The sequence below is a fragment of the Actinia tenebrosa genome, unplaced genomic scaffold (assembly GCF_029948245.1).
Source record: "Actinia tenebrosa isolate PJP-AT-01 unplaced genomic scaffold, QUT_ActTen_1.0 PGA_scaffold0__85_contigs__length_37466705, whole genome shotgun sequence".
In the NCBI taxonomy this organism is placed as follows: domain Eukaryota; kingdom Metazoa; phylum Cnidaria; class Anthozoa; order Actiniaria; family Actiniidae; genus Actinia; species Actinia tenebrosa.
In genome coordinates, this window is record NW_028292569.1 from 33763470 (window position 1) to 33790494 (window position 27025).

The 27025-nt window shown below is 36.9% G+C and overlaps 3 protein-coding genes across 4 annotated transcripts; 2 read left to right on the forward strand and 1 right to left on the reverse strand.

Annotated features, from left to right (window-relative positions):
* The first annotated feature begins 972 nt into the window (after positions 1-972).
* LOC116307387 (fidgetin-like protein 1) lies at positions 973-10331 on the forward strand. 2 transcript variants are annotated; one of them, XM_031717634.2, is made up of 16 exons: positions 973-1225; positions 1318-1463; positions 1593-1675; positions 2154-2400; positions 2971-3089; positions 3511-3639; positions 3728-3858; positions 4272-4340; positions 4678-4804; positions 5203-5303; positions 5739-5889; positions 6352-6513; positions 7712-7767; positions 8283-8446; positions 8785-8885; positions 9250-10331. In XM_031717634.2, the coding sequence occupies exons 1-16, from the start codon at positions 1083-1085 to the stop codon at positions 9370-9372; spliced, it is 2052 nt and encodes a 683-aa protein (XP_031573494.2). In that variant the 5' UTR covers positions 973-1082; the 3' UTR covers positions 9373-10331. The 2 variants fall into 2 exon arrangements, with proteins under 2 accessions (XP_031573494.2, XP_031573495.2); XM_031717635.2 differs by having other exon boundaries at positions 2974-3089.
* Positions 10332-10598: 267 nt separating this feature from the next.
* On the forward strand, positions 10599-19484 carry LOC116307388 (substance-K receptor). Its single transcript, XM_031717636.2, has 5 exons — positions 10599-10640; positions 12127-12257; positions 14546-14655; positions 15057-15349; positions 17733-19484. The coding sequence occupies exons 1-5, from the start codon at positions 10599-10601 to the stop codon at positions 18600-18602; spliced, it is 1446 nt and encodes a 481-aa protein (XP_031573496.2). The 3' UTR covers positions 18603-19484.
* LOC116307389 (uncharacterized) lies at positions 19375-23645 on the reverse strand. Its single transcript, XM_031717639.2, has 4 exons — positions 23495-23645; positions 22223-22352; positions 21330-21493; positions 19375-20540 (listed from the first exon to the last, which is right to left on the reverse strand). Exons 1-4 carry the CDS (start codon positions 23547-23549, stop codon positions 20371-20373), a joined length of 519 nt encoding a protein of 172 aa, XP_031573499.2. The 5' UTR covers positions 23550-23645; the 3' UTR covers positions 19375-20370.
* Between the last annotated feature and the right edge of the window lie 3380 nt (positions 23646-27025).

Genomic DNA, 27025 nt, shown 5'->3' on the forward strand with positions numbered 1-27025 from the left:
TTGAATTATTATTATTATTTGTTCTTGTTTTTATTGAATATCAAATATTGAAAGTTTTCCATTGATCACAAACAAGACCAAGATCAAAATTCTGTTCCACATTTTGTGATTTGCCAATTACCATCAGTATTTGGAACAACAAATAGCAATCTTACACCAATAATTATTTAGGGATTATCATTATTTATGGTGTCTTATCTTCTTTGGGGGGGGGGGGGGGGGGAGGAATTGGTAACAAATATGAGTACTGTATTAGCAGGAACTACAGAGAGGGAGAGGCTGAGGGTCATAGACACCCTTACACACATGGATATTAAAAATGGTTAGAATGGACTTTGGACTGTATGAAATACAACCAGGGTACTTGAACATGTATAAAAAGTCCCCAAGGCCAAATCAGAAGAGCTAAAAAAACTTTTTTTCCCTGTACATGTGACCTCCATAATTCCACCAGAGCAGTCCAACTCTGATTACATTATACACTTGCCCCAAGTCGACATCTCTTATTTCCTGTAAGAGTCTTTTATCCTATCAAAGAGAGAATTTGTTGAGCATAATAAAGTCTGAAGAATATATTATTTGTTCCTGTGCTTGATTATCTTTATGTGTACCTTCAAAAACAGTACTACGCATTTTTTGCTTCATTTTCCTGTTTGCTTGTATTATTGAGCACACTTATCTTATTCTCTATAACCTGCTTTTTTCAATAAAATAATATATTTTCCAGAATTTATTTTGGTCTGGCACTTTTATCTAAATTAGTCTCCCTGTAAGCATAGTGTCCTACGCCTTTTATTTACTGCCTCATGCGAAAGGAAAGGGAATGAAAAAGGTTGCCTACTTCTTTTCTTATACAAAAAATATAGACCCTCCCCTCCCATGATTTATGTTTTTTTGCTCTACTACCTCCCGGTGGTATCAGAAATTGCATAACTTTTCCCGCCAAAAGTATAAACTTCAAAATGGCGGACGTATTATACACGTATTTTCACTGAGAACTGCATTTTCTTTCAATCTTAAGCTTCTATATCGTCCACAAGGATCCAAAAATGTTGTAAAACTACTTAAATATTGTGAAACTCATGAATTTTAGCGAACGTGATTCAAAACTTTTAAGTTTATGGCAAAGACTGCATTTCGAAGCTGAGTCGAATGACAGCTCACCTTCGCGAAAAGCTGATGACCTCCGTGGTCTTTTAAATCAAATCAGCCATTTACATTCAAGGTAAGCAAAAAATAATTCTTTATCAATACTTTAAGATTCTTTAGTTTTTCAAGTTACTCGTTTTTGACTATTTTTGTCGTGTTTTTCTTTAGTGGTGTTGTATCCAGGGAAGGCTACTCTCGACTATCCCGACAATATGCTGACAAGTATTGTGGTATTGTTGATGGCCAGGATACGAATTCCGGTTTAAATAATTTTGCAGAACCTGTGTTGGCGCTAGTAACAGGACACAGAAATGGTATGAAGGCTATGTTTGATAATTGTTAATTTTGTAATTGTTTTGTGTGTGTGTGTGTGTGAAGAGGGTAATCTGGTTACCTAGTTTGAAAATATAAACTTATGAAGGGGTAAAATTTTATCTTTTCAGATAGTCCAAATTGGGAGTCATCCCTTACACTAGATGCTTTTAAAAACAGTAAAGTATGGAAAGATTTTATCAAGAGAAATCAGGCAAGTGAAGCTATAATACCTCCCCCAATGGACAAAGAGGAATGCAGCCTGCCCTTACCCTGAAGGAATTTATTTATGTATTTATTTATTCAGTAATTCCTTCCTTCCACCTTCCTTTCTTTCTTAATTAATTAATTAATCCATCACTCTCTCTCTCTCTCTCAGGTTAGGCTTCACGAATTTGCAACGTCCCCTGACTGTGATTGGTTAGGTTTAGGGGCGGGGTTGGGGAAAGGTCATTGTTTTCTATTGTTCACATCTTGCAAATTTGTGAAGGATGACCCTCTCTCTCTCTCTCTCCCTCCCTCCCTCCCTCCATCCATCCCTCCCTCCATCCATCCATCCATTGTCACTAGCTATATTGAAAACAGGGAGAAAATCAGAATCAGATACCGGTTGGTTGCTCAAACTACTGAGCTAAAGAAAAACTCATGATGAGTGGTCATTTTACTGTTTTATTACTGTTTTATTATCACAGGAATTGGAACTTTCAAAAAATACACAAAATCAAAGCCCTCACTTTTCTGAAGATTCTATGGTTACAGAAGTATCTTCCTCAGACAATTCTTGGAAGGACAACCTTACAAACCAAAGGAACTCAAAACTTGATCCTAATGCAGAAACCAGCAAACAAAATCCTCCTGCCATTATGGAAAAAGCAGGCCATACTGAGGAAAACAACACTTCATCTAATAAGAGAAAATGGAATTTTGTTTATTCAAATGGTTAGTAGAATAATTTTTTCTGGTTGGTGGCCACATTAATTCATGATTGGTCAATATAGTTAGCTGATTGATATAGGGTGGGAAGCTGTTATATTGAAGAAAGTAGCAAATGTGCACAAGTGCTACAGTACTGTATGTGCTGTTTTGAATAAATTACACTGGGATTGAAAGAACATGAGTTAAATGATAGGAGATGCATAACAATAGCAGAGTGCTTCTCAACTTCTTGAGTATTCTACCAATCCAGAGTACTTTATAAATAACTGCATGCAGCACATAAAGCAAGATTTTTATTTCTTTTATAAAATACAAATTAGTAAAGGCAGGGCTGGTCTGTAACTGATGGTGGACTGGCCAAATTAGCTCTAACTTGGTTATACCTGGTTTCTGGCCAAACATTACTGGTCAAAACGACTGGCAAGGCAGAGATTGGACAAGACAAGTTATTATTCTAGTTTAGCCCTGATATGCCATAACTTGCTTTCTGATTAGCTGGGAGCATAATACATGAATATTCCAAACCTTACACCTTCACTTGAGAAAAAAATAATTTGAATAATTTATACCCAGAAGACAGTACTACGACTAGGCAGCCCTTACATGGCAACATAGCTGGCACATCTAAATCTACACTCCATGGCCAGACGCAAGGTCCCAACCCTTCTTATAACAAGGCATTTCCCTCTAAGGTATAGTGACATTCTGTTTTCTATACAGACACTATTATGATAGGACTACTGTTAATATTGTAATAAGAGTCTGAAAGCACTGGTGGGAGTGAGTCAGGTTATTGTGCAAAATCAAAGTGCTTGGTAGCAACTCATCAATAATTTTTGAGACATTCCCGCCAATTCTTCTGGTAAATTGTTGCAGTAATATTCCTTGTACCTCAACCCTTTGTTTTTCAAATTTAAGTTGGATCTACCCAGCTGGATCATGTCCACCCATTTTCACCACCCAACATGGGTCTTTTAATAATTAAGTCGCACTAAAGCTATATTCAAAAGTGAAGAGCTTAGAAAAAGGATCATGATACAAGAATTTGGCTGTTAAGGTATTAGTGAGTACATATTTCCTGTGTATAATGTAATAAGGGTTTGTTCTATTCAGGATAATGCCAATACCAGTATGCAGCCTATTAAAGAGCAGGGCCAAAATCTATTTACTAGGAAGGATGATGGTGAGGATTTCCAGGAACAGTCAAAACCATCAAAATTTATTACTGCAAAGCACAAATATGTGAGTGCTGGTTATAGCTTACTTTGTTACTCTGCTATGATGGTTGTTATTCAATTGTAATCTTTCTTAATGGTTGTTGATTGAGCAGATAATTGATTGTAAGACAAAAAACGAGAGAGGAGGGGGGCATCAAGCAAATAGAGGAGTTGGTGATGACAGACAGAAAACAAGCAGTGGTAATGGTTATGGAGCTTTGTCAAGGAGGACACTTGGAACAAGGTAAAAGTTTTCTGTGAAGTTATGCTATGGACTTCAGTAACATAGCTGTTGTCTATCCACCCATCCATCCCTCCCTCCCTCCATCCCTCCCCCATCAATCCATCCCTCTCCAATCAATCCATCATTACTCCCTGTCTCCCTTCCTCCAACTACTCATCCACCCATCCATTATCCATAAATTCACCTTTACGCTTCATTTTTTTCATACCCAGAAACAGATTCTAGGCTGAACAAAGTCAAGGCACAGTTAATTTACAAATGAAATTGATATTAAGCATGTTTTGCAGAGGGAGGAAAACCAGACAATCCAGAGGAAACCCCTCCAATTAAATCTGAGGAGAGCTTTAACACCACTCACCCACCATCCATCTATCCACCACCTAATCATTTTCAATGTCTATATATTTGTTTAGACGTGGCCCAAGTAGCAAGTTTGTGCCTCCAGTACCACGAAACAATAGTGATGATGAAGTGATGGAAAAGTAAGTTGTAGCATCAACATCACATGATGTAATGTAAAAACTTAACAAATTAAACAGTTTTTTTTTTTCATACTCTATTCAATAAATTGACATCATTTTTTATGTGTCTATCCTCTTATTTATGATAAATTTCATCATTACATTGTCAAAGTAGTGTGAATCCACGACACACAGCCTGACTGACTATCTTTGGCTCTTCAGAGTGCCATTCTTTTCTCAAACAATTAAAAATAAATCAAAAATAGTGGTAAACATATTGGTGGGCGTATAGCCCATCACCCCCTTCCTCTGGGGTCCCCATTAAATATGCTATGTAATATCATATCGTTGTTACTAGTACTAGTATGACCAGGAAAAGAGGTTTTGATAAGAACAGCGGAGACATGGATGATGGAATGGAACCAGAAATAGATGAAAGACTGAAAAATATAGAGCCGAAGATGGTAGAGCTTATAATGAATGAGGTGAGGTTTTACCCAAACTGTATTTCAACTCTTCTTGGTCGCATTTCATTATTGAAACATTTACTACATGTTACACATGGCTCAAAATAACGGCTAGTCAACAGACAATGCCTGGTCAAAGTTGGCACTTGTCTAGCCAAATACCTCTCATGCTGGTCCTCTTGACCAGTGACTTTGCTTGGTCACATATTGATAAGGACAAACAAAAAATAAGTGTGTTTCCTGTCGAGCGACCAACCCTAATTTTCTTGCCGATTTTTGCCGACTCTAATATTTTTTTCATTCCCAAATGCACCACAGGGTTCCCTAATGTCTTACTAAACCATACACAAATAACACTGTTCTGTTTGTTAAGCAAATCTTCATTATTAATGGACATGTTTATTATGGTACCCAAGATAATGGACCATGGACCTCCCATCACATGGGACGATATTGCTGGACTGGAGTTTGCCAAGAATGTCATCAAGGAGATTGTAGTCTGGCCTATGCTTAGACCGTAAGTTCATTAGTATTGCATCTTAGATGATCTTGGTATCAAAAAGTCATATTGGGCATCCAGTTGCTGACAATGGAAATAAAGTGAATTGAAATGTTATTAGTGGATGGGTGGGTGGGTGGGTGGGTGGGTGGATGGATGGATGGTTGGTTGGTTGGTTGGTTGGTTGGTTGGTTGGTTGGTTGGTTGGTTGGTTGTTTGGTTGTTTGGTTGTTTGGTTGTTTGGTTGTTTGGTTGTTTGGATGGATGGATGGATGGATGGATGGATGGTTGGTTGGTTGGTTGGTTGGTTGGTTGGTTGGTTGGTTGGTTGGTTGGTTGGTTGGTTGGTTGGTTGGTTGGATGGATGGATGGATGGATGGATGGATAGATGGATGGATGAATGGATAGATAGATGGATCATCTCATTACTTGTACACTATTTGTCATTTACAGGGATATTTTCAAGGGACTGAGGGGACCCCCCAAGGGATTGCTGTTGTTTGGTCCCCCAGGGACTGGAAAGACATTGATTGGTAAATGCATAGCCAGCCAGTCTAAAGCCACTTTCTTTAGCATCAGTGCATCCTCTCTGACTTCAAAATGGGTATGTATAACTATCAGCCATTCCAAGGTGGAGGGGAAAACTGGGTCGAGTTTGCATTGCAGAGCATTGTGGGACTGTTTTAGGAGACATAATAGACGCCATCTTGGAAAAATGTTCCCTAAAACGGCCCAAAATGCATTGCAATGCCATCTCGACACCCAGTTTTTTCCTGGGAAACAAACTTGACTTGCATACAGCAAGTACGCGGTACGACATGCCGTAACATTGAAATGGCTTTGATACATGTATTTAACAAATGAATATTTTGAAGTTTCGTTTAGTTGGGAAGCAGGATAAGAACTTTTTGAAAAACTTTTTGATGTCTGCGCCTGTGATATTTATGAAAGCGCTCGCGTATTTCGGAAATCGTCTATCGCTTCCTACTTTATACGAAAACCGCCCTAGGAGAGTAAGGATAGAAAGTAAAGGAATGCATCAACAAACAGTAATTCTTTCGTCAAGGTTGGTGAAGGAGAGAAGATGGTACGAGCGTTATTTGCAGTAGCCAGATGTCATCTACCAGCAGTGATCTTCATAGATGAGATTGACTCACTACTGACCCAAAGAAGTGATGGCGAACACGAAGCATCAAGAAGAATCAAAACTGAATTCCTCGTACAGTTGGTAAGACACTTACAAGGGTTATCCATAATAGGCGATTTGCAACAAACAGTCACGTGTTGATATATCAGTCACTTTGATAACGAATCAATTCAGCCAAAGGTCCCTTGGGAAGGTTCTGGTGGATGTTAAACAAAGTTTAAAATGCTTCGTATCTTGAAATCGAAAGCATATTATGAGCGTAGTCTTGAGAAAGACTGTTGTTGGTTGGTGACTGACATTTCGTGAGTCCAGCGAGAAAACTGAACTTCAATGGACTCTGAAGATGACTTCCGCTCAGGTTTTCGTAACGTCAGTCACCACCAAATGGCCTATTTATGTCCTGTTAGATGAATTTCCTTGAAGCCACTTTAGTGAATATCTAAGGGAATAAAGGGTAGGGTAGCGGTAGTCAGCACTCACCTCTCAACTCTGGGATCTTCGGTTCCATGTCTGCATTCGCCATGACTTGTGAGTAGAGTTTGTTAATTCTCTCTCTCTCTCTTTTGATTCGAGGGTTTTTGCCCGATTTTTTCCAGTTTTCTTCCCTTCGAGAAAACTAAGACTCGTGGGGGAAGCATGGGTGGCGTAGCGATGAGAGCGCCTTTTTCTCACCAATGTAACCCAGGTTCGAGTCCCGACGAGCTCGGTGTCGTATGTGAGTAGAGTTGTTTGTTGGTTCTCTCCTGTGCTTCGAGGGTTTTCCGGGTTCTCCGGCTTTCCTCCCTCCGCAAAAATCAGCTAAATTTCAATTGGAATCTAGTGGAAGAAGAGCCACTCTGCGGAATCCACTGTTAATCCCCATTATTTATTTATTATATATTATTATTTATTTATGTCCAAAGTCGAACTTTACATGAGCCGAACCTAATTACATCCACGAAAACCGCCTTTTTATCCATTGTTTCAATTAGGTTGGGGTCATCTGAAGTTCAACGTTTGACCTGAACCTAAATTACTAAATCCTTATTCGATCAGTAAATTAGCTGTACCATGACTTAAGCTCAGAGGTTATTCCAGGGTTCAACTAATTTTTTTGTTTTGTTTTGTTTTTCGTTGTTTTTTTTTTTTGTTTTTTTTTTTTTTTTTTTGTTTGTTTTGTTTTGTTTTGTTTGTTTTTTGGTTTTTTGTTTTGTTTTGTTTTTCTTTGATTTTTTCGTTTCGAGCATTCGTGATGTGGCAAGAGAATGTGAAATAAAGATCTTTTTGAATATTTTGTTAGGATGGCGCAACAACAAATACAGATGAGAGGCTGTTAGTTGTGGGTGCAACAAATAGGTAAGTGAGATATCGTCGTTAACCACCCACACGGATGTTGCGAACGTGCACTGTCGGGGTTTTTGCTATTATCTACTTTGAACAAATTGCTTCCGTGGATTTATTAAAAAACTCATTTTTGTTTGGATAACATGTTCATAAGTGGAAAAGGGTGTATGGATGGATTGATAGATGAGTCGACGGATGGATGGACGGACGGACGGATAAATAAATGATGGATGGACGAACGATGAATGGATGAATGGACGAACAAATGGATGGGGGGGGGGGGGGGGGGGGGGATGTCGGCTGGAGAAAGGAAAGATAAATGGATACACGATTGGTAAATTAATGATAAATGGATGATGAATGGATGAACAGACGAACAAATGGGGGGATGCCGGCTGGTAAAAGGACACGAATGGATGCATGATTGGGTGAATGAATAGAGAGAGGGAGATAAGTAACGAAGTTAGATTGCATAATTTGGTTGAGACAGATAGATATATAGCTGATTGATTCACACCCTTTCTCAGACCTCAAGAGATAGATGAAGCAGCTCGCAGACGGCTTGTTAAACGCCTTTACATTCCACTCCCTGATGGCGGCGCTCGTCACCAGATCATCCAAAACCTGTTATCACAGCAAAATTACAACCTGACGGAACAAGATATTTCTAAGATTGTTACTCGCACAGAAGGTTAGAAGTCTCTCTTTTTACATTTATTGCTAACGGTTCGACTGACAGTTCTCGATAATTGATGTCAAAAAAACGATTCTTAAAAATATCTCGCAAGATGTCTTAATAGTGCACAAAAATCGAAATACCACAATGCATTGCGGCAACGCCAATCAAAAATTGTTAAGAGTAATAAATAGTAATAATAAAAAGAAGAATGACAAAAAAAATTTTTTTTTTGGAGAATATATAGATTAATAGCAAGCCTATGATTAGGATACTTTTGAATTGAATTGATTTTTTTTTTTTTTTTTTTTTTTTTAAATTTTAAAATGCATTTTATATTGATCTCAAATCAGGTTATTCTGGTTCTGACATGAGTAACCTATGCAGAGAGGCTGCTATTGGTCCAATTCGTTGCATAGCAACATCAGACATTGAACACATTACTGCTGACCAGGTAACGTTATACGTATCTTTCAATAGACTATTTTCGAGTGTTTGAAATTACCGCTGTGTTTCTTGATTACAGACTCATTTAGTCAGGTTAAGCCTCGAATTAGTGCCTAAATCTTCACATATACCAATAGTAAAGTAAAGATTGTACAACTTCAACAATACAAACACTTTGAAGTTCCACGGACCTTCACTGGAACACATGAGTATTCTTCACAATAACGAGGCTAAACCTGAGCAACAGTTAACTCCAAACTGTAATATTACGAAAAACACCTTTAGGAGATAAGAATGGAAAATTAAAACCATTAAATCTTTACACCTTTAGGATACTTTATACGTAGTATGACCTCAATCATTTGTTTTAGGTTCGTCCAATAGAATACACAGATTTTGATGCCGCGCTAAGCCAAGTACGAGCAAGCGTCTCACAGAAAGATCTAGACACCTACATCCAATGGAATACCTTATATGGTAGTGGTAGTAAGTGACTAAACTCGCCTCATTACTAAGCATTACTCTTTTTTGTTTGTTTTTAGATGTAAGGTTTAGGTCTTGTATTTATCAGTTGTAAATAAAGCAATCATCTTTAATTCTCGTAAATTGTTCTTGTCAAAGCTTTACTTTCGACATTTGACACATCCTTTCCTCACCGCACTGTTTTCATTGCTTCGCGCTGATCGAAAGTTGCGACTGCGACAAGATTACAGCCATTCTCAATCACATGCGCTGCTCTAGCGATTGTTTCTGTCGCGACGAAGAAGCTTTTGGTGGAAGTCAATCAGCGTTTCCATGACATTCCATAGGCACGTGCACTTATAGCTTTGTGCTTTCCGACAATGTTATGGAAACGCATTGTGATTGACGTCCACCAAAACCTTCTTCGTCGCGACAGAAACAATCGCTAGAGGGCGCGTGTGATTGAGAATGGCTGTAATGGTTTTCCGTCAGGTTAGCGCTCGCGTTATTGCGCTATGGATATTAAAATGTCGAGAACCTGGATCAAAAAAAACAAAAAAAACAAACAAAAAAAAAAAAAAAATACAGTTCGTTACAGTTCGCTTACATACTATATATATATCAACAGAGTTATCATAATTGTAAATATCTTTTTTTTTTCACTTTTTATTAACATTTACGATTATAAAGCGCATTTGATCATTTTGCCATGGAAAATCGCGCCATAGAAATTATTAAATTATTATTATTATTATGATTATGATTATTATTATTATTATTGAGAATGGCTGTAATCGGCAGTACTGTCAATCAAATACATCGTTAGAGTACAACTCCTATGTTTCTTTACTTAATCCAACGATTTATTTGATTAAAAAGTAGACTATCTTGTAGCGACTTTAGGTAAAATATAACTGAGGAGAAAAAGAGTAGTATTAATCAGTAAAAATATGTATACTGTGCGCATACTATAATAAAATATACTGTATTACCGGAGAGTAATTTTCATTTGGCACCGAGAAGGTAGAAAATGGTCGCTTGCAAATATGGCCCAAACGTAATAAATAATTGATGGTGGACAAGAGAATATGAAATAAGTTTGTCCATATTCTCTTGGGTGGATTAATCTCGTGGAGATTACCCATTTACCAGAGTACCTTTTTCGTTTTTTCTATTTTCGCCACGTCTTTTCGTTTATAACTATATAACTGGCTTTTTTTCCTTTCTCTTTTTTTTTTTTTTTTTGTTCTTGATCGTTATGAAAGAAACCGTCTGCCCGTTCTCGGCAGTTTCCCGTCAGGTTTGTGCTTGCGTTATTGCGCTATAGATCTTAACATGTCAAGAACCTGGATCAAAGGGGGAATAGCATTAAACCACAGAAGCTTGTGAATATTTTACATTAATGAAGTAGTATTTCAGGCTTCAATGCGATCACAGGTAACCCAGTAGGCTACTTATAGTCGTATTCAAGTTTGAAATCTAATACTTCCGGTTTTTCTAGCCTGCGTGCAGCCGGACTTTTCTCTCGACAGTTAGTTAGTTCGGCTGCACGCAGGCTAGGTTTTTCTTGCTTAAGATAGATCGAGTGTTTTTGAAGATATACCAATATTGAACGTGATTAGCGTTTCAACATTCAGATGAACACAAGCTGTGTCATCAAATCGTCAACTGTCTTTCTTAGTTTGTGTAATTTGTTTGTTTTTAAACAATTCATTTATGTCCAAGCTAGGGCTATTAAATAGGGATAGGGACGGCTTGATTTGCGATTCATCCCCCCACCCACCCAGGGGAGTGGGCTGAATTACAAAAGTAGGGTACTGAGGGACTTTGATATTTTCCCCTAAGGGTTTTTGAGAATTGGAAATTTTCAGCTTTGGAAATGGGAGAATTAAAGTTTTGAAATCTATGATATCAGGTATCACAATTCCCGTGAATTATAAGCGTTTTCTTATATCAGTTGTTCGCTAATTAGATTCAATATACAATAGTTGACTTCAAATAGAACGTACTGATTAACTACATGTTATAATACAACAGATCTCAGTCTTTTTCTTTTGTCTTTTTCATTTCTTTGATCATCCGGATCCTTGATTAACACTCTAAACCTTATGTCGAATGGAAATCTCAATTAGAAAAATCGTTGTCATTTGAAGATAAAAACTTATTGCATCTTGCATGCAATATCATTCCTTGGAAAGATCCTTGAAATTATATGTACTAGACCGACCCCTTGCCGGATATATTAAATGCAGTTCAATTCAGATGACTAAGCAATAATGTTTTACTTTCGTATATGAAAATAAAAAAGGGCAAAACTGCAGGTGTTTTTATAGTTTTTTTTTAACCAGAAAAAAATGAAACACGGAAAGTCGGAAATATTATTACCGAATTAAAATACAAAAGGTATGTCGAGAATGCAGAGTAACTTTATTTCCCAAATTAAAGCATGGTTTAAGTGATGATTTTTTTTATTTTTTATTTTTTTATTATTAGCTCCTCTGTGGCTAGTGGTCGCCTGAATCAAGCGGCCACCCTGTATTTTTATTGCATGGTCACCCTGTGTCTGTGATCTTGCATCTACTGGCAATCCAATTCGTATGGTGTTCCTTAATTAAACATTTAATGTCTTCCACTGTGTACCTCGATAATTTCAGCTATTGTGCGAACTTTGTAACACTTCCAATGAGTTACGAAAACCAGGTTCTTACATCAGCATCAGGCGTCATCAGGAACACCGCTAGACGTTTGAAATTAAACCATCCCCAGCTGTTTCGGTTTGTGCGTAGGATGTTTACGATAATCCTGGAGTTAAAAAGACTGGTATCACCTGGCTGCGATCATTGCAAAAAACCGTCGATACACAAACAGTTCATGTATACTTGGAGCTATCACTTTACAAGGTTTGGAGACACCCAAGGTAAGTAGAACAGTCTTTTGTGTTGAAGATTTTGAACTTTCAGGAAGAAAACACCGATTTTCGCCTTTTTTATAATTGAGTTTTGTTCAGATGCGCTCATTTAATAATTAGCATGATAATTGAATCATCTTTTTAGCCATATTCTTACTGGAATTCAATAGGGATCCCTGTTTTGCGACTGATACTGAAACAGAATTAGAGAACATTTTATGAAAGATATAAAATTGAAAATTGCTTGAAACTATCAAGCGATGAGAAAAAATATCTTTTATAGAAAACTAATTGTGATAAAAAGGTAATTTCGATTAGTTATCAATTGCTATTTCGATTCTGCAACGCAGATTTCGTTCCAAAACTCTTGCACAGTTACTATGGTTACGATAAAATTGACTGTTTGTACGATGACTGTGTTGTTCGATGAAAACAGAACCTGGAAGATGTTTTCAAAATGAGAACCAAAAAAGCAGAAAGGTTAATGATTTCGTTAACAGCTAAACCTATAAATGAATACACATAAATAAAGAGTGCACAAATGCATGAGAAAATTGCTATTCAAAATATAGAAGATACAAAGAGGGCAAAAAAATATAACGAAATCAAAAAGACAAAAATATTTCTCCCAATAACCCTCTTAATTAAAAATTGTCAAAGACAATTCTTTGGGCAACAAGAAAAGGCATATTGTTTCCTCTGGTTGATGCAACGATTACGACTGCTTTAATTCCGGTAGGACAAGACGATACATCCGACATGTCAATTAAACCTTACTTTCATTTGCACCAACAAAGATAGTGTACAGAACAAAAAAAATGGTTTAAAAAATCAATTAAAAGGTACATCCGACGTTTAATATTCGGTAGATATGGATTGTTGATGTTCCGAAGATGAGTAGAGCCATTTTTAGGTATTGACAAGAATGTCAGGACTTCAACCCTTACCGGAGACTGGAAGTGACACAATGGATAGAATGCACGGGTTAGGGCACCGTACGTTGGTAGGAAACTCCAGAACAGCTGCAATCAGCAGTAAAAACTAAAATCCCCCCCCCCAAAAACAAGAAAACCAACCGAGGCTGACACTTCTCTGAGGCTTTTTGTAGTCATCTTCCGTTCATCTTGAACTAAAGAACAAAGCGGAACTAAGCTCTTGGTGCAATTTCACAGCGTCTTACAAAGTAATAAGCTCAAGAACAGCTCATAAAATTTGATCATTTCCTTTCTTCTCATAAATTAATTTTGTGAGATTATTGCTCGTCACGTGATCAGCAAAGCTTTACCAATCCTTAAACAGCATCCCCAAAATGTGGGTATTTTTTTTAGCTTATTTCGTAGGGTTTCTTTGTGTACTCCTACTTTGTATTTGCACGGGTTTTGATATTGGAATATGATTCGTATCTCATTCGAGCTTTCAATATGAGCCCGACAGTCGTTCAATGTTTGTTTTTAAGTTGTTTTGCAGTCTAGTGGAAATCCACCGCAAAAGAAAAATAGAAATTAAGCGATTTGTCTCCTAGCTTAGGACAAATCAAAGCAAACATTTTTTTAGTGATGTCAAAGATCAAAGAAAAAGCTTTTAGAATACACAAGCTTAATTTCCCATTACAAATTGGATTGAAAATACAAAACATTGTTATTTTTATTTTTATTTTAGAACGAAAACTTAAAAAATAGTATTTGTTTATCAACATGGATAAAATGATAAGATAATCGCGCTAAAAAAAAAAAACCGCCAATGTATTCGTTCTTATTGGGAAACCACTTTATTTCTGTGGATTCATTTCATCTATAGTCTCATCTTTTGACATCCTTTCAGTGGAACAAACATTTCGACAAAAATATCGCAAGAGACGGACAGCTAATAACAGCCCTTGCCGGGTCAGTTGTGTTGAGAATTGATAAAATGGAATTATTATTAAATTGAGAATAGAATTTATTGTTGCTTTTCTGGCTCATCTTTCCTTGATAAAATTACAAGCTGAATTTTTAATTATTTTTTTTCCCCTGAATATTTGAGTCTTTAAAACTGGCTTTTTCAGTATTAAGCCGGATTTTTTTCCCAGAGTAATTTAATGTCATCACCTAGAACAATCCTTGACGACATTGCGTGGTGATACTGAAGCGGGCAAGGGCACTTCTCTTTATTAGTAACCTCAACCTGGGTATCACGTGATGGATGTGAATCTTCTTGACAGTATTTATTCATTGGTAAGATGTTATCTGTGGTTATCTTTAGTTACGAAAAGGCGCGCGACTCTGAAGATTCTAATTCTTTTGCTTTGAATCTTGAAGGTGGAAGAGATACACCAGCTGGAAACTGGGAAAAGATCGGAGAAAAAGTAGAAGGAAAGAACGAAGAGGAAGAGGAAGGCAACGAAAGAGAAGCATGAACGAATCAAATGGTAAAGTCTTCGTGATATTTTTGTTGTTATGTTCGATGGATTTGAGTAATTGATTAAAGCGCGAACCTTAGGGTTCTACATACAGCATAACACGTTATGTTCAAATCAAAGACAAGAAATATGGGGAGAAAAAGAGATCCAAGAAGGCTTGAAAAGTCGTGAGGCAATAAGTGGGAACAGGAAAATGGGAAATTGAAGAATTTATTATAATATTCAAGAAATCTCCCTATGGCCGTTCCCAAAATCAAAGGAACTAACTGCTCAACAAAAGCTAACCAAAATTGCAATTAAACATAATGGAGTTTTCATTGTATCAACAATTACACTTATTTATAATTTTCTTTCTTTCTCTTTATATTTCTTATCTTCTTGTTTATTTTTTCCTCCTGTTTTTCCTCCAGCTTCTGTCATGTCGAACACATCCCATCAGCAAAGAAATACTCTCGACAGTACCACGCAGATTGCCATGCTATCAGCCTACTCGATTAATTTCACTTTAGCCCTGTCAGGAAACATTCTCATTCTTTACATAGTCATGACGAAACCCTACATGAAGTCCACCATTAACTTCCTGATTGCCAATATGGCTGTTGCGGATCTCCTAATGGCCTTGTTCGCGATGCCTTATTCTATGTTTCTATTATACTTTGGTAGCTTATGGTTTGGTGGGCTGATGGGACAGTTGACGTGTAAGGTATGTTAGTTAATGAAAGCTTTGCTTAGTTTGAATTCCGTTTTTGTAAACCTTTGACACTTGCCTAGAGGGGTCGAAATATTGCATGAACACAAAACCTCGAATTGCTTACAGTCGGTGATCGATATAAAGGGGTGTTCAAGGGGTTTTCAAAGTACTTGGGAGATTGCGCCATTTTAAAGTGCTTTACCAAAAACTAAATGAATTGTAAGGACCAGTGGAGTACTTTAGGGCTTATCTTTGACCAAAATATGCTTCTCTCAAGCTTGTTCTCATGTCTTCTTGACCAAAGAAATTGCACTGATAATTGTTCTTTACTCTGGAGTTTCCTTTCGCTTTAACAAAAAATTAAGTCAAAACCACATGGCATGATTGCAAATGCAACTTACTTACGTCTTATTTGTTCGCGCTCTGCGTAATTCGGATTTCTTGAGTAGTTAGGTAAATGATATCCCTGTTCAAAAACAAAGGTTACATTTCATAACGAATATGACAGCAAGGTGCAAGAACGAGTGCACGTCATTATGATCATGAAAACAAAGCCGCAAGAGGAGGATTTCTCACGAATCGACTAATGAATCAGCACATGTTCGTATTCAAAACTTTAATTTCAAAGTGAAAATGCACCAAAATTATAGCAACAATAAAGCCTTTCAGCTCAATTAAATAAAGCCTTTATAATTTACTGTCATATAATTTTTATATATCATCTCAATAATGAAAGTGCAGCTCACTGTTCCGCCTTCCTGAGTAATCAAATCCTCTGTTATATGTTGATAAAAGGACAGCACGAGAAATGCATTTACTCATCGTTATGGCGGAAATATTATGGTGGAAAGTTATTTAACAACATACAAAATATTTTTTTAATGTTCCAGTTAAAGGCTAGTGGTTTACGTAATAATAAAAAAATAAGAAGAACTGTTCCGCCTCCCTGAGTAATCAAATCCTCTTTTATGTAGTGTTGATAAAAAGGACAGCACGAGAAATGCATTTACTCATCGCTATGGCGGAAATATTATGGCGGAATGTTATTTAATGATATACAAATTTTTTTTAATTTTTTAATTTTTTAATTTTTGCGTTTCAGTTAAAGGCTAGTGGTTTACGTAAAAATAAAAAATAAGAATAAGATAAAACTAAACTAAACAAAACAAAAAACAAAAAATGTGTGCCTAGTGTGACAACACCTTCAAAATGAAAATACAGAACTCAAGTTTAAAGTGAGTTTTTGAAATTGTATTCAATAAGAAGAACGACATGCAAGATATATTATTTCTCTCCAGAAAATTAGTCCATTTTTTATCGCATTTGAATTTTTTTTTTCTTACAAATTTTCGAGAAAGTACTTTTCTTTATTTAGTCAAAAAACTGTAGGGAAATATAGCACGCTCTTTGCTGATTTACTTATTATTTGAACAAACACTTCGCTGATTGGCTGATTATCTCTGTTTGATTATTGGCTGATTACTTTAAACTAAATCAAGGGAGATAGCATTAAGAATAAATGAAGATTATTTTTACGGTTCCTGTAACTTGACCAACCCTTCCAAGAGGTTGTTGAGCCGAGTTTTATTACACCTGAACAACTAGAATAATCCGCGAGTTGAAAGGGCATTTGATATGAAATTTTAAAATTAAGTATCGGGTTATCAAAATATCATTACGAAACTTTTTATTTGCTTGAATTAGCTTAAGTCTTTGAAATTATCAATCGCTTTTGAATCGATCTAGTGACAACAGAACCTTCGATGCATCTTCTTACTGATCAAGTACACAATACATTCAAATTGCAGTCTTGCAATTACAACATCACCTGAGAGGGGAGGAGGTAATTCCATACATAGAATGAAATAAATGTACCGCAAATAATATCCTGAATTACAACTTCCATTCTATTATTAACTGGCTGTTATTAATATAAACTCGGTTATCTTATTACCTTAGAAACACCTTAAGAGGCACCAGCTTGCCTTCTGGTGGTACTTTTAATTTTGTGACGCCCTAAGAATTACCAAATCGCAGATTTTAACCAACCAAACAACCCAATAAACAACCTATGAACCAATCATATCCACCAACCAGCCGACCCATCAACCAAACCAAACAATTGCAATCAATCCCTCAACTAGCCGAACCAACAACCAAAATAAATAACCATCCTATATAACGATCCAACAACCTACCACCAAACAGACCAAACAATTGCAACTAATCAACGAACAAAGTTATCAATACATGAGAGAAAGAAAAGAATAAAAAAAGAAAAGAAACAAGAAATAAATAAGGAACGAGCGAGCGAATAGATCAACTAACTATTCAAAGCAAATAAGAGACGCCAGAGCAACAAGCATTGGCGTATTAACATAACATTTGCTTTCAGGTCGTCCAATTTATCATAGGCCTATCGATTGCTGCTTCCATCGTTACTCTTATCGTCATCTCTCTTGATCGTTTCTTTGCCATTGTGTACCCCTTTCGTCGGTCCAGAATCATCAAGAAGATCTCCATCACCATCACAGCCATCTGGTTAACAGCTGCAATCCTCATAGGTCCACTTCTCTACATCTACAAAACAGAGGCAGACAACAGTGGTAACTTCCGTTGTATAGTGTCGTTTGGTGAAGACATCGTCTACACCTTCCAAACCATGCGTATCTACAACACTGTAGTCTTCGCTGTACTCTACTTCGCGCCATTGGTCCTTATCGCACTCTTCTACCTTGCTATCTGCAGAAAGCTTTGGTTGAGAAAGATTCCTGGGAATCCATCTGCGATGAACTTGAGAACCGCGAACAAGTCCAAGAAGCGATCCATCAAGATGTTGATCATCATTGTTTTTGTGTTTGCAATTTGTTGGCTTCCAGTCCACATCATGCATTATTATATATTTTACAGGCATGATATCTATAATCGCTTTCCACCCTACGTCTCTTTGGTGGCGTTCTTTGTATCACACGCCAATTCTGCCATCAATCCCTTTCTCTATATCATATTGAACAAAAACTTTATGAGGGCGTTCCTGGACATTGCCGAGAAGCTGATGTACTGGAGGCATTCAAATGGTAGCAGAGCTAATACCAGCACATCAATGACTAATCTGTCGATAGTTGCTAAAGATCATCAAGGATTGTCGTTTGGGGCTTCCTTTGAAGGGAAATCAGGACATTATCATGTTGACAAGGCTGATGATCTACCGAGACCATTCTTGCAGGTCTCATTGGTCAAGGCCAGCCAACTGACAAAACTTTGAGCATTCAAAGGTTCTAAGCTACTCTCTCGGTTTTCATATACACCTATTTCAAAAAACGTTGCCAAAGGCGATACGAGGCGATAGGTCATGATTCCGAGATGGAAATGTTTTCGTCGACTACAAACAACATTGAATCAGCCTCAGCACTAAGGTCCATGTTCTTGACAAGAATAAGAAGCAGAAACACAAGTCTTTCCAGCTATTCTCTGTATCTTGGAATGATCTTTCTCTTATTGCTTTCTGCCTGTGTGTCAAGCATATCACCGTCTTGTGGCTTGGATTCCTCTTTAAAATTTTGTCGCGACAAGACTTTGGTCGAAAGCGATGCGATGGTCCATGGATCTCGCACCCAGGCAGACCAGCAGTGGAAGGAAATCCATAATTTCAACCGTAATACAACCGTGCTACTAGTAGCTAGGACAGAAACGTTAATTGATAGTTTAGTTGAATTTGATTAACTTTGTTGATAGAGATACTAAAACGAAGTGCGGATAAATGGAAAAAAAACATTTAGGATAGGTCTGTGTAGATTTGAAAAATTCCACAAAATATGGACAGAATTATTGCGCAGGCATTGTGTAATTACCTTGCATGCTGTCAAAATTATTGCACAATATCAGCCGTTCCGAGGTCGAGGAAAAACTTTGCCGAGTTGGCATTGCAGTGCATTCTGGGGCTGTTTTAGCCTTCCAATCAGAAGCGCCTACGATGCATGCATGCTAACATGGTGTCAAACACATAATGCGCAAACCAAGAAAATACTCTATGAAAATACTCTTCATTATTCTAGTTTATTTTGTTCATTTATTTATCAATTTACCACGTTTGTAACTCATGACCTGTGTTTACGTTACATGAATAAAGACAATTCCCTCGTTATTAGTAATCAATAAAGCTAGAAGAGTTTTCTCCAGTACATGCTATTCATTCCAATAAGTGACGGACAAGAGACTGGTACCGATAAGACGACAATACAACAAATGCCTGCTTTTTTTCATACTGATAATGGGCAAGGATCCAGGACCTACATTTCGTTCCTCTTTTTCAGCTGATGCGAACCTAATTTGGTTTCTCGCGTTCTATTCTTGGACTCGGCATTCCATGTGAGAAGTGTTTGTTAGGTCTTCTCCTTGAATTCGAGGGCGATAGACCTCTTTAACTTCGTATGTAATTACCAAGAGAGCATAAATAAGAGAGGGAAACTTCTTAATAATGCGCGCGCCATGTAAATAATGCCGGTTGGACTATTTTTAGAAACCGGATGCAGTTTAAATTTGCCTTACCCTACTCCCGTGCGTCTTCAACTTGCGCACGCGAACTCTTTCCGTGTATTGCTTTGAAGTGTTTTGGTGACTAAGAACGAAACGAAAGAGCGCGCGCGCAAGTTGATGACGCACGGGAGTAGGGTAAGGAAAATTTTAAACTGCATCTGGTTACTAAAAATAGCCCAACCGGGAATTTACATGGCACGCGCGTTATTAAGAAGTTTCCCTCTCTTATATATGCTCACTTGAAATTACCAATTTCAGAACACATGACATTCCCCTGAGAATTGGTCTTTTATGACAAACATGTTCAAACATTTACATATCAAAGAATTAACTACCAAGAGTGGCATCATATGGTTTGAAATGTGCACAACACACAACTAAGGTAAAGAGGTCTATTCTCCGAGTTCTGTGGTCTTTCTTTCTCCTAAAAAAAAGGGCTTATCGGCACTAGTCCCCATGCTAATCTAGATACATGAATAGCACGAAATCGATTCAGCCTAGACGAAACGGGCATAGACATCCACGCACACGCGACCTTGATTGTCACCTTCACTCCAGTTCTTCAGGTCTTCACCGTACCAAATCTTGAGTTCGGAACCTTGTCTCAAGTAGAAAGGTGTGGCAAAATCCGTGAACACTATTTCGTTGGAATGCTTCTCATCGACACCTGTGAACAAAAAGAAACTTGTCTTGAAGCTATCTGGAAGATCTCTGTAGGGACTCGTTTTTTCACATAAATGTACGTCATATTATACGAAGGAGGAGAGGAGAGGGTCTGACAAGACAGCTAAACATGACAAGGTAAGGCATCTGACAGGACACTCGCTCTAAGTGGGATAGGTGAAGGCAGGGAAGGGTATAGTAGATTAGGGTAGGATATGGGAGAGTAGGGGAGGGAAGATGTTGAAGGAGGGATAGGGGATCGGAGGGGGAGATACGGTAGGGTCGGGTCGGGTATTATAAAGTATGGTCAGTAGAATAGGAGATAGGAAGGGAGGATACAGTAGGGTGGGATAGGGGAAAGAATGCAAGAAGGGGTGAGGTAGTGATTAAGAACAGTATAACGATCCGGACAGAAGAAAGATAGAAAATATCAAATACTATTATTAAATTCATGAATATATTGATGATAAAGCAAAGTACAAAAGGAAACAATTTATCATATGATCCGTATCAACCCGGGCGCGAGCTCTTAAAAAACCTTCGCGAAAATGGCGTAAACAGGGCCGTACGGCTTTGAGCGAGCAGAACCGTACGAATCCGCACGGCCCTGCTCAAAACCTGCGACCGTATTGACATAATTTGCAACTTTTAAAATATCTTTTTTATTTAGGGTCATATGATAAAATGCTTATTGACTGAGTTAGGTCGGGCCGTACGGGAAAATATTTGGCTCTCGGTCATTTGTATCCCGCACGTCCCTCCCACTCAGTCAATAGAAAGTACATAGTATCACCTGGTAGCCAGTACCAAAGACCAGCAGAATGTTTGATGTACTGGGGTTTAGGGAAGATGATATTGTCGTTGAAATCGGTGATGATGACATTGAGGTTGTAACCATTGAAAGAAGAATGACGATAACATCCCCATTTGCTGCTGTAAGCTACATCAGAAACACATCTAAATAAAACGAACGGGGAGTAAAAATATTTTTAATTTATACAGGATGTTCAAGGTGTTTATTATAAAGATCACTTTATTGACAGGCTTAACTCATTTTTCAAACATGGATTCCTAAAAAGATGTGTTATGGAAAAGCCATATTTTCAGTGTGCAACTGCTTTTCAGGCTCAGAATCAACAGAGAAATTAAATCATCTGGCAATATAATAGATGACACCCCCGCCCCACCCTTATATATAGGACACCTTTTGGACTAGGAAGCACACTCAGTGCCAAACCGACCTTACAAAGGCATCACAATACAGGGAGCTCAATACAGATAAAGGCATTAGTAGATTATAACGGGAATAATAAGGCGCGCGCGCAAAAAAAAAAAAAAAAAAAAAAAAAAAAGCAATTTCTTTTTATTAATAAATTTTTATTAATTCAACAAAGGGCAAAAATTTTCTAATTCTATTTTCATTTAACACCTTCATGTAAAGTGGGCTCCTTGTGCTGATTTAGACCTCTTCGGCTCTGACGTAATGTTTTCCCATTTCAGACCACATGTCATTCTCTAGAGTATAATTTCTTTGCTTAAGGTTTGCGCTCGGTTGCACATGAGAAGACACATGAATATGGATACAACTCAAACAAAGAATCTTATTCTCAAGGGAATGACACGTGGTCTGAAATGGGAAAACATTACCCCAAGCCGAAGAGGTTTATTCACTTTGATTTTACTGACCTGACTTCTCCTGACAACCAAACAAGACGTAAGGCACTGACAAGTTTACTTTCTCCATAATGAAGCACTCTACCAGGTTGATTACCAGTAGCCTCGAAGCAGATCGGGTGTAGGCTGATCTTATCCCATGCTATATATGATAAGAACAGTGTTCATCTGGGCCCGGTTGTACGAAGGGTGGATAGCGCTATCCAATGAATAAATCCCCCTTATCCAGTGGAAAAATCGATGCTGTTACGCAATATATAAATTTATCCGCTGAATAAGATTTATCCGTCGGATAGCGCTATCCACCCTTCGTACAACAGGGCTCAGAAGGAAGAAAGGAAGGGAGGATGGAAGGAAGGAAGGAAGGAAACGATACGATTGAAAGGATAAACAGGCAATACACGTGCTAACCTAGTGCTATATAATATTTACTGAGAACTGAATTAGTATCCCATACATGCAGAGCCTGACTGATGGTACAACTATAGATTCACCTGCACTATATTGGCTTACTGTAGCCAAGTATTACATCTAGTAAACAATGATAGACTGCGGACATGGATTTTGATCAACAGAAAGTTATTGCATTCTTGGCGATAGCATCTCGTTGCCATGGAAAAAATTGAACTTTTCGTCATAAAATGTTATATTTAGGAGGAAAACGATTCTTGAATCTATCAAAGTATTTTGGGTTTAAAATACGCAAAAAGACTGCTCAAATATATTTTGTTTTTTACTCTTGTTTTTGATTCTTACTCTAGTAAGTATAACGTATGTCTGGACATTAGAATTTCAACTGAAGAAAGTCCAGATATGTTTTAGCAAGTTTAGATTATAACCTTGAAAACCCAGGAAAAAGTTAGTTTGATAAGTTGTTGCAGCTAAGGATAGTCTAAGAGAAACAATAAGAATTCAAAGTTTTTATTTTGATAAATAAATAAATGAAGAAGATGAAGAAGAAGAAGAAGATGATGATGATGAAGAAGAAGAAGCTGGGAGAAGAAAAAGAAAGAAGATGAGCTCGAAAAGATCATTAATCTTGTTCTTTTTAGATATATACTAGGATAGTTTAACTTTAAGGGAAACGGTGTAGGGAGGAAAGTAAGAGAGATGGACAGAGACAGAGAGAGACAGAGTGAAAGAGTGCGTGTGCGAGAGAGAGAACGTTCAACATAAAAGGGAGACAGAAATAACAAGATAAGTATGAACAAGTAACAATTCCTCAACCTTTGATAAAATCAATGAACATTGATTTAAAAAAAAAAGGTTTTTCAAGATACTGACCTTGTGAGTTAGCAAAAGTGGCTGCTAAAACAATCAAGATGAAAAAAACATTCATTGTTCGTGGTTTACAGTTGTACTGCTCCTAAGATTTGGCTCACAGTAAGTCCTACACTAAATCATCCCAACACAGTTATATTTAACTTGGCTGTAGCAGATAGGCTATCATGATTGGTTTAATTGTTCAGCCTATTAAGCGGCAAACATCAAATACACTGCTTATACTTACAATTACGCAAAATAAGTTTGAACAGCTTTGCTTACAAATATAATTACCAATTGAAATTCAAACCAACTATAGATCATGATCAATTTTGGACATATTTTCAAACGTTTTTTTGGCACATATAAATTGTTTATCAAGGATCCTAAGTTATAATGGTTTTGGCCATTACCAAGTATGAACTATTAACTACAGGTTAAAAAAAAAAAAATCAATTCTTGCGACATTGAATAAAATGAATTATTTATAGAGTATACCAAATTGGACCAACTTTAGACATCAGTTGAAAGAAAATAATACATAACAGCAAATGCGTTTAATACAATTTATTTTACAAATAATTTTCACATCATTACTCAGAATTTAATTTTACCTATTCAATAAGTATAGCAAATACCCCTTTCCGTCAAAACCAATGGTCTGTAGCCCATAGTCTTCAACAAAAATGATGGCCAAAATGACCTATTTTCCATCCCTTATACAGAATGCATAAATTATCAAAAGGTGTGAAAATGGGCAAAAATCGAACAAAACCAAAGGCTATAGTCCATACTTTTTGCACAAAAATGGCCAAAAATGATCTATTTTACATCTCTCATGAATAATGCATAATTTTATAAAAGGTGTGAAAAGTGGCCAAAATCGGTCAAAGCCATGGGCTATAGTCCATGCTTTTCGCCCGAAAATGATCTTTTTGACATTTGTCATGAATAATGCATAATTTTATAAAAGGTGTGAAAATGGGCCAAAATCGGTCAAAACCATGGGCTATAGTCCATGCTTTTTGCCCGAAAATGGCCAAAAATGACCTATTTTACATCTCTCATGAATAATGCATAATTTTATAAAAGGTGTGAAAATGGGGCAAAATCGGTCAAAACCATAGGCTATAGTTCATGCTTTTTGCCCTAAAATGACCTATTTTACATCTGTCATGAATAATGCATAATTTTATAAAAGGTGTCAAAATGGTCCAAAATCGGTCAAAACCATGAGCTATAGTCCATGCTTTTTGCCCGAAAATGGCCAAAAATGACCTATTTTACATCTCTCATGAATAATGCATAATTTTATAAAAGGTGTGAAAATGGGCCAAAATCGAACAAAACCATGGGCTATAGTCCATGCTTTTTGCCCTAAAATGATCTATTTTACATCTGTCATGAATAATGCATAATTTTATAAAAGGTGTCAAAATGAGCCAAAATCGGTCAAAACCATGGGCTATAGTCCATGCTTTTTGCCCGAAAATGGCCAAAAATGACCTATTTTACATCTCTCATGAATAATGCATAATTTTATAAAAGGTGTGAAAATGGGGCAAAATCGGTCAAAACCATGGGCTATAGTCCATGCTTTATGCCCTAAAATGATCTATTTTACATCTATCATGAATAATGCATAATTTTATAAAAGGTGTGAAAATGTGCCAAAATCGGTTAAAATCATGGGCTATAGTCCATGCTTTTTGCCCGAAAATGACCTTTTTGACATTTGTCATGAATAATGCATAATTTTATAAAAGGTGTGAAAATGGGCCAAAATCGGTCAAAACCATGGGCTATAGTCCATGCTTTTTGTCCGAAAATGGCCAAAAATGACCTATTTTACATCTCTCATGAATAATGCATAATTTTATAAAAGGTGTGAAAATGGGCCAAAATCGAACAAAACCATGGGCTATAGTCCATGCTTTTTGCCCGAAAATGATCTATTTTACATCTTTCATGAATAATGCATAATTTTATAAAAGGTGTCAAAATGAGCCAAAATCGGTCAAAACCATGTGCTATAGTCCATGCTTTTTGCACAAAAATGGCCAAAAATGACCTATTTTACATCTCTCATGAATAATGCATAATTTTATAAAAGGTGTGAAAATGGGGCAAAATCGGTCAAAACCATGGGCTATAGTCCATGCTTTATGCCCTAAAATGATCTATTTTACATCTTTCATGAATAATGCATAATTTTATAAAAGGTGTGAAAATGGGCCAAAATCGAACAAAACCATGTGCTATAGTCCATGCTTTTTGCCCGAAAATGGCCAAAAATGACCTATTTTACATCTCTCATGGATAATGCATAATTTTATAAAGGGTGTGAAAATGAGCCAAAATCGGTTAAAATCATGAGCTATAGTCCATGCTTTTTGCCCGAAAATGACCTTTTTGACATTTGTCATGAATAATGCATAATTTTATAAAAGGTGTGAAAATGGGCCAAAATCGGTCAAAACCATAGGCTATAGTTCATGCTTTTTGCCCTAAAATGACCTATTTTACATCTGTCATGAATAATGCATAATTTTATAAAAGGTGTCAAAATGGTCCAAAATCGGTCAAAACCATGAGCTATAGTCCATGCTTTTTGCCCGAAAATGGCCAAAAATGACCTATTTTACATCTCTCATGAATAATGCATAATTTTATAAAAGGTGTGAAAATGGGCCAAAATCGAACAAAACCATGGGCTATAGTCCATGCTTTTTGCCCTAAAATGATCTATTTTACATCTGTCATGAATAATGCATAATTTTATAAAAGGTGTCAAAATGAGCCAAAATCGGTCAAAACCATGGGCTATAGTCCATGCTTTTTGCCCGAAAATGGCCAAAAATGACCTATTTTACATCTCTCATGAATAATGCATAATTTTATAAAAGGTGTGAAAATGGGGCAAAATCGGTCAAAACCATGGGCTATAGTCCATGCTTTATGCCCTAAAATGATCTATTTTACATCTTTCATGAATAATGCATAATTTTATAAAAGGTGTGAAAATGAGCCAAAATCGGTTAAAATCATGGGCTATAGTCCATGCTTTTTGCCCGAAAATGACCTTTTTGACATTTGTCATGAATAATGCATAATTTTATAAAAGGTGTGAAAATGGGCCAAAATCGGTCAAAACCATGGGCTATAGTCCATGCTTTTTGTCCGAAAATGGCCAAAAATGACCTATTTTACATCTCTCATGAATAATGCATAATTTTATAAAAGGTGTGAAAATGCGCCAAAATCGATCAAAACCATGGGCTATAGTCCATGCTTTTTGCCCGAAAATGATCTATTTTACATCTTTCATGAATAATGCATAATTTTATAAAAGGTGTCAAAATGAGCCAAAATCGGTCAAAACCATGTGCTATAGTCCATGCTTTTTGCACAAAAATGGCCAAAAATGACCTATTTTACATCTCTCATGAATAATGCATAATTTTATAAAAGGTGTGAAAATGGGGCAAAATCGGTCAAAACCATGGGCTATAGTCCATGCTTTATGCCCTAAAATGATCTATTTTACATCTT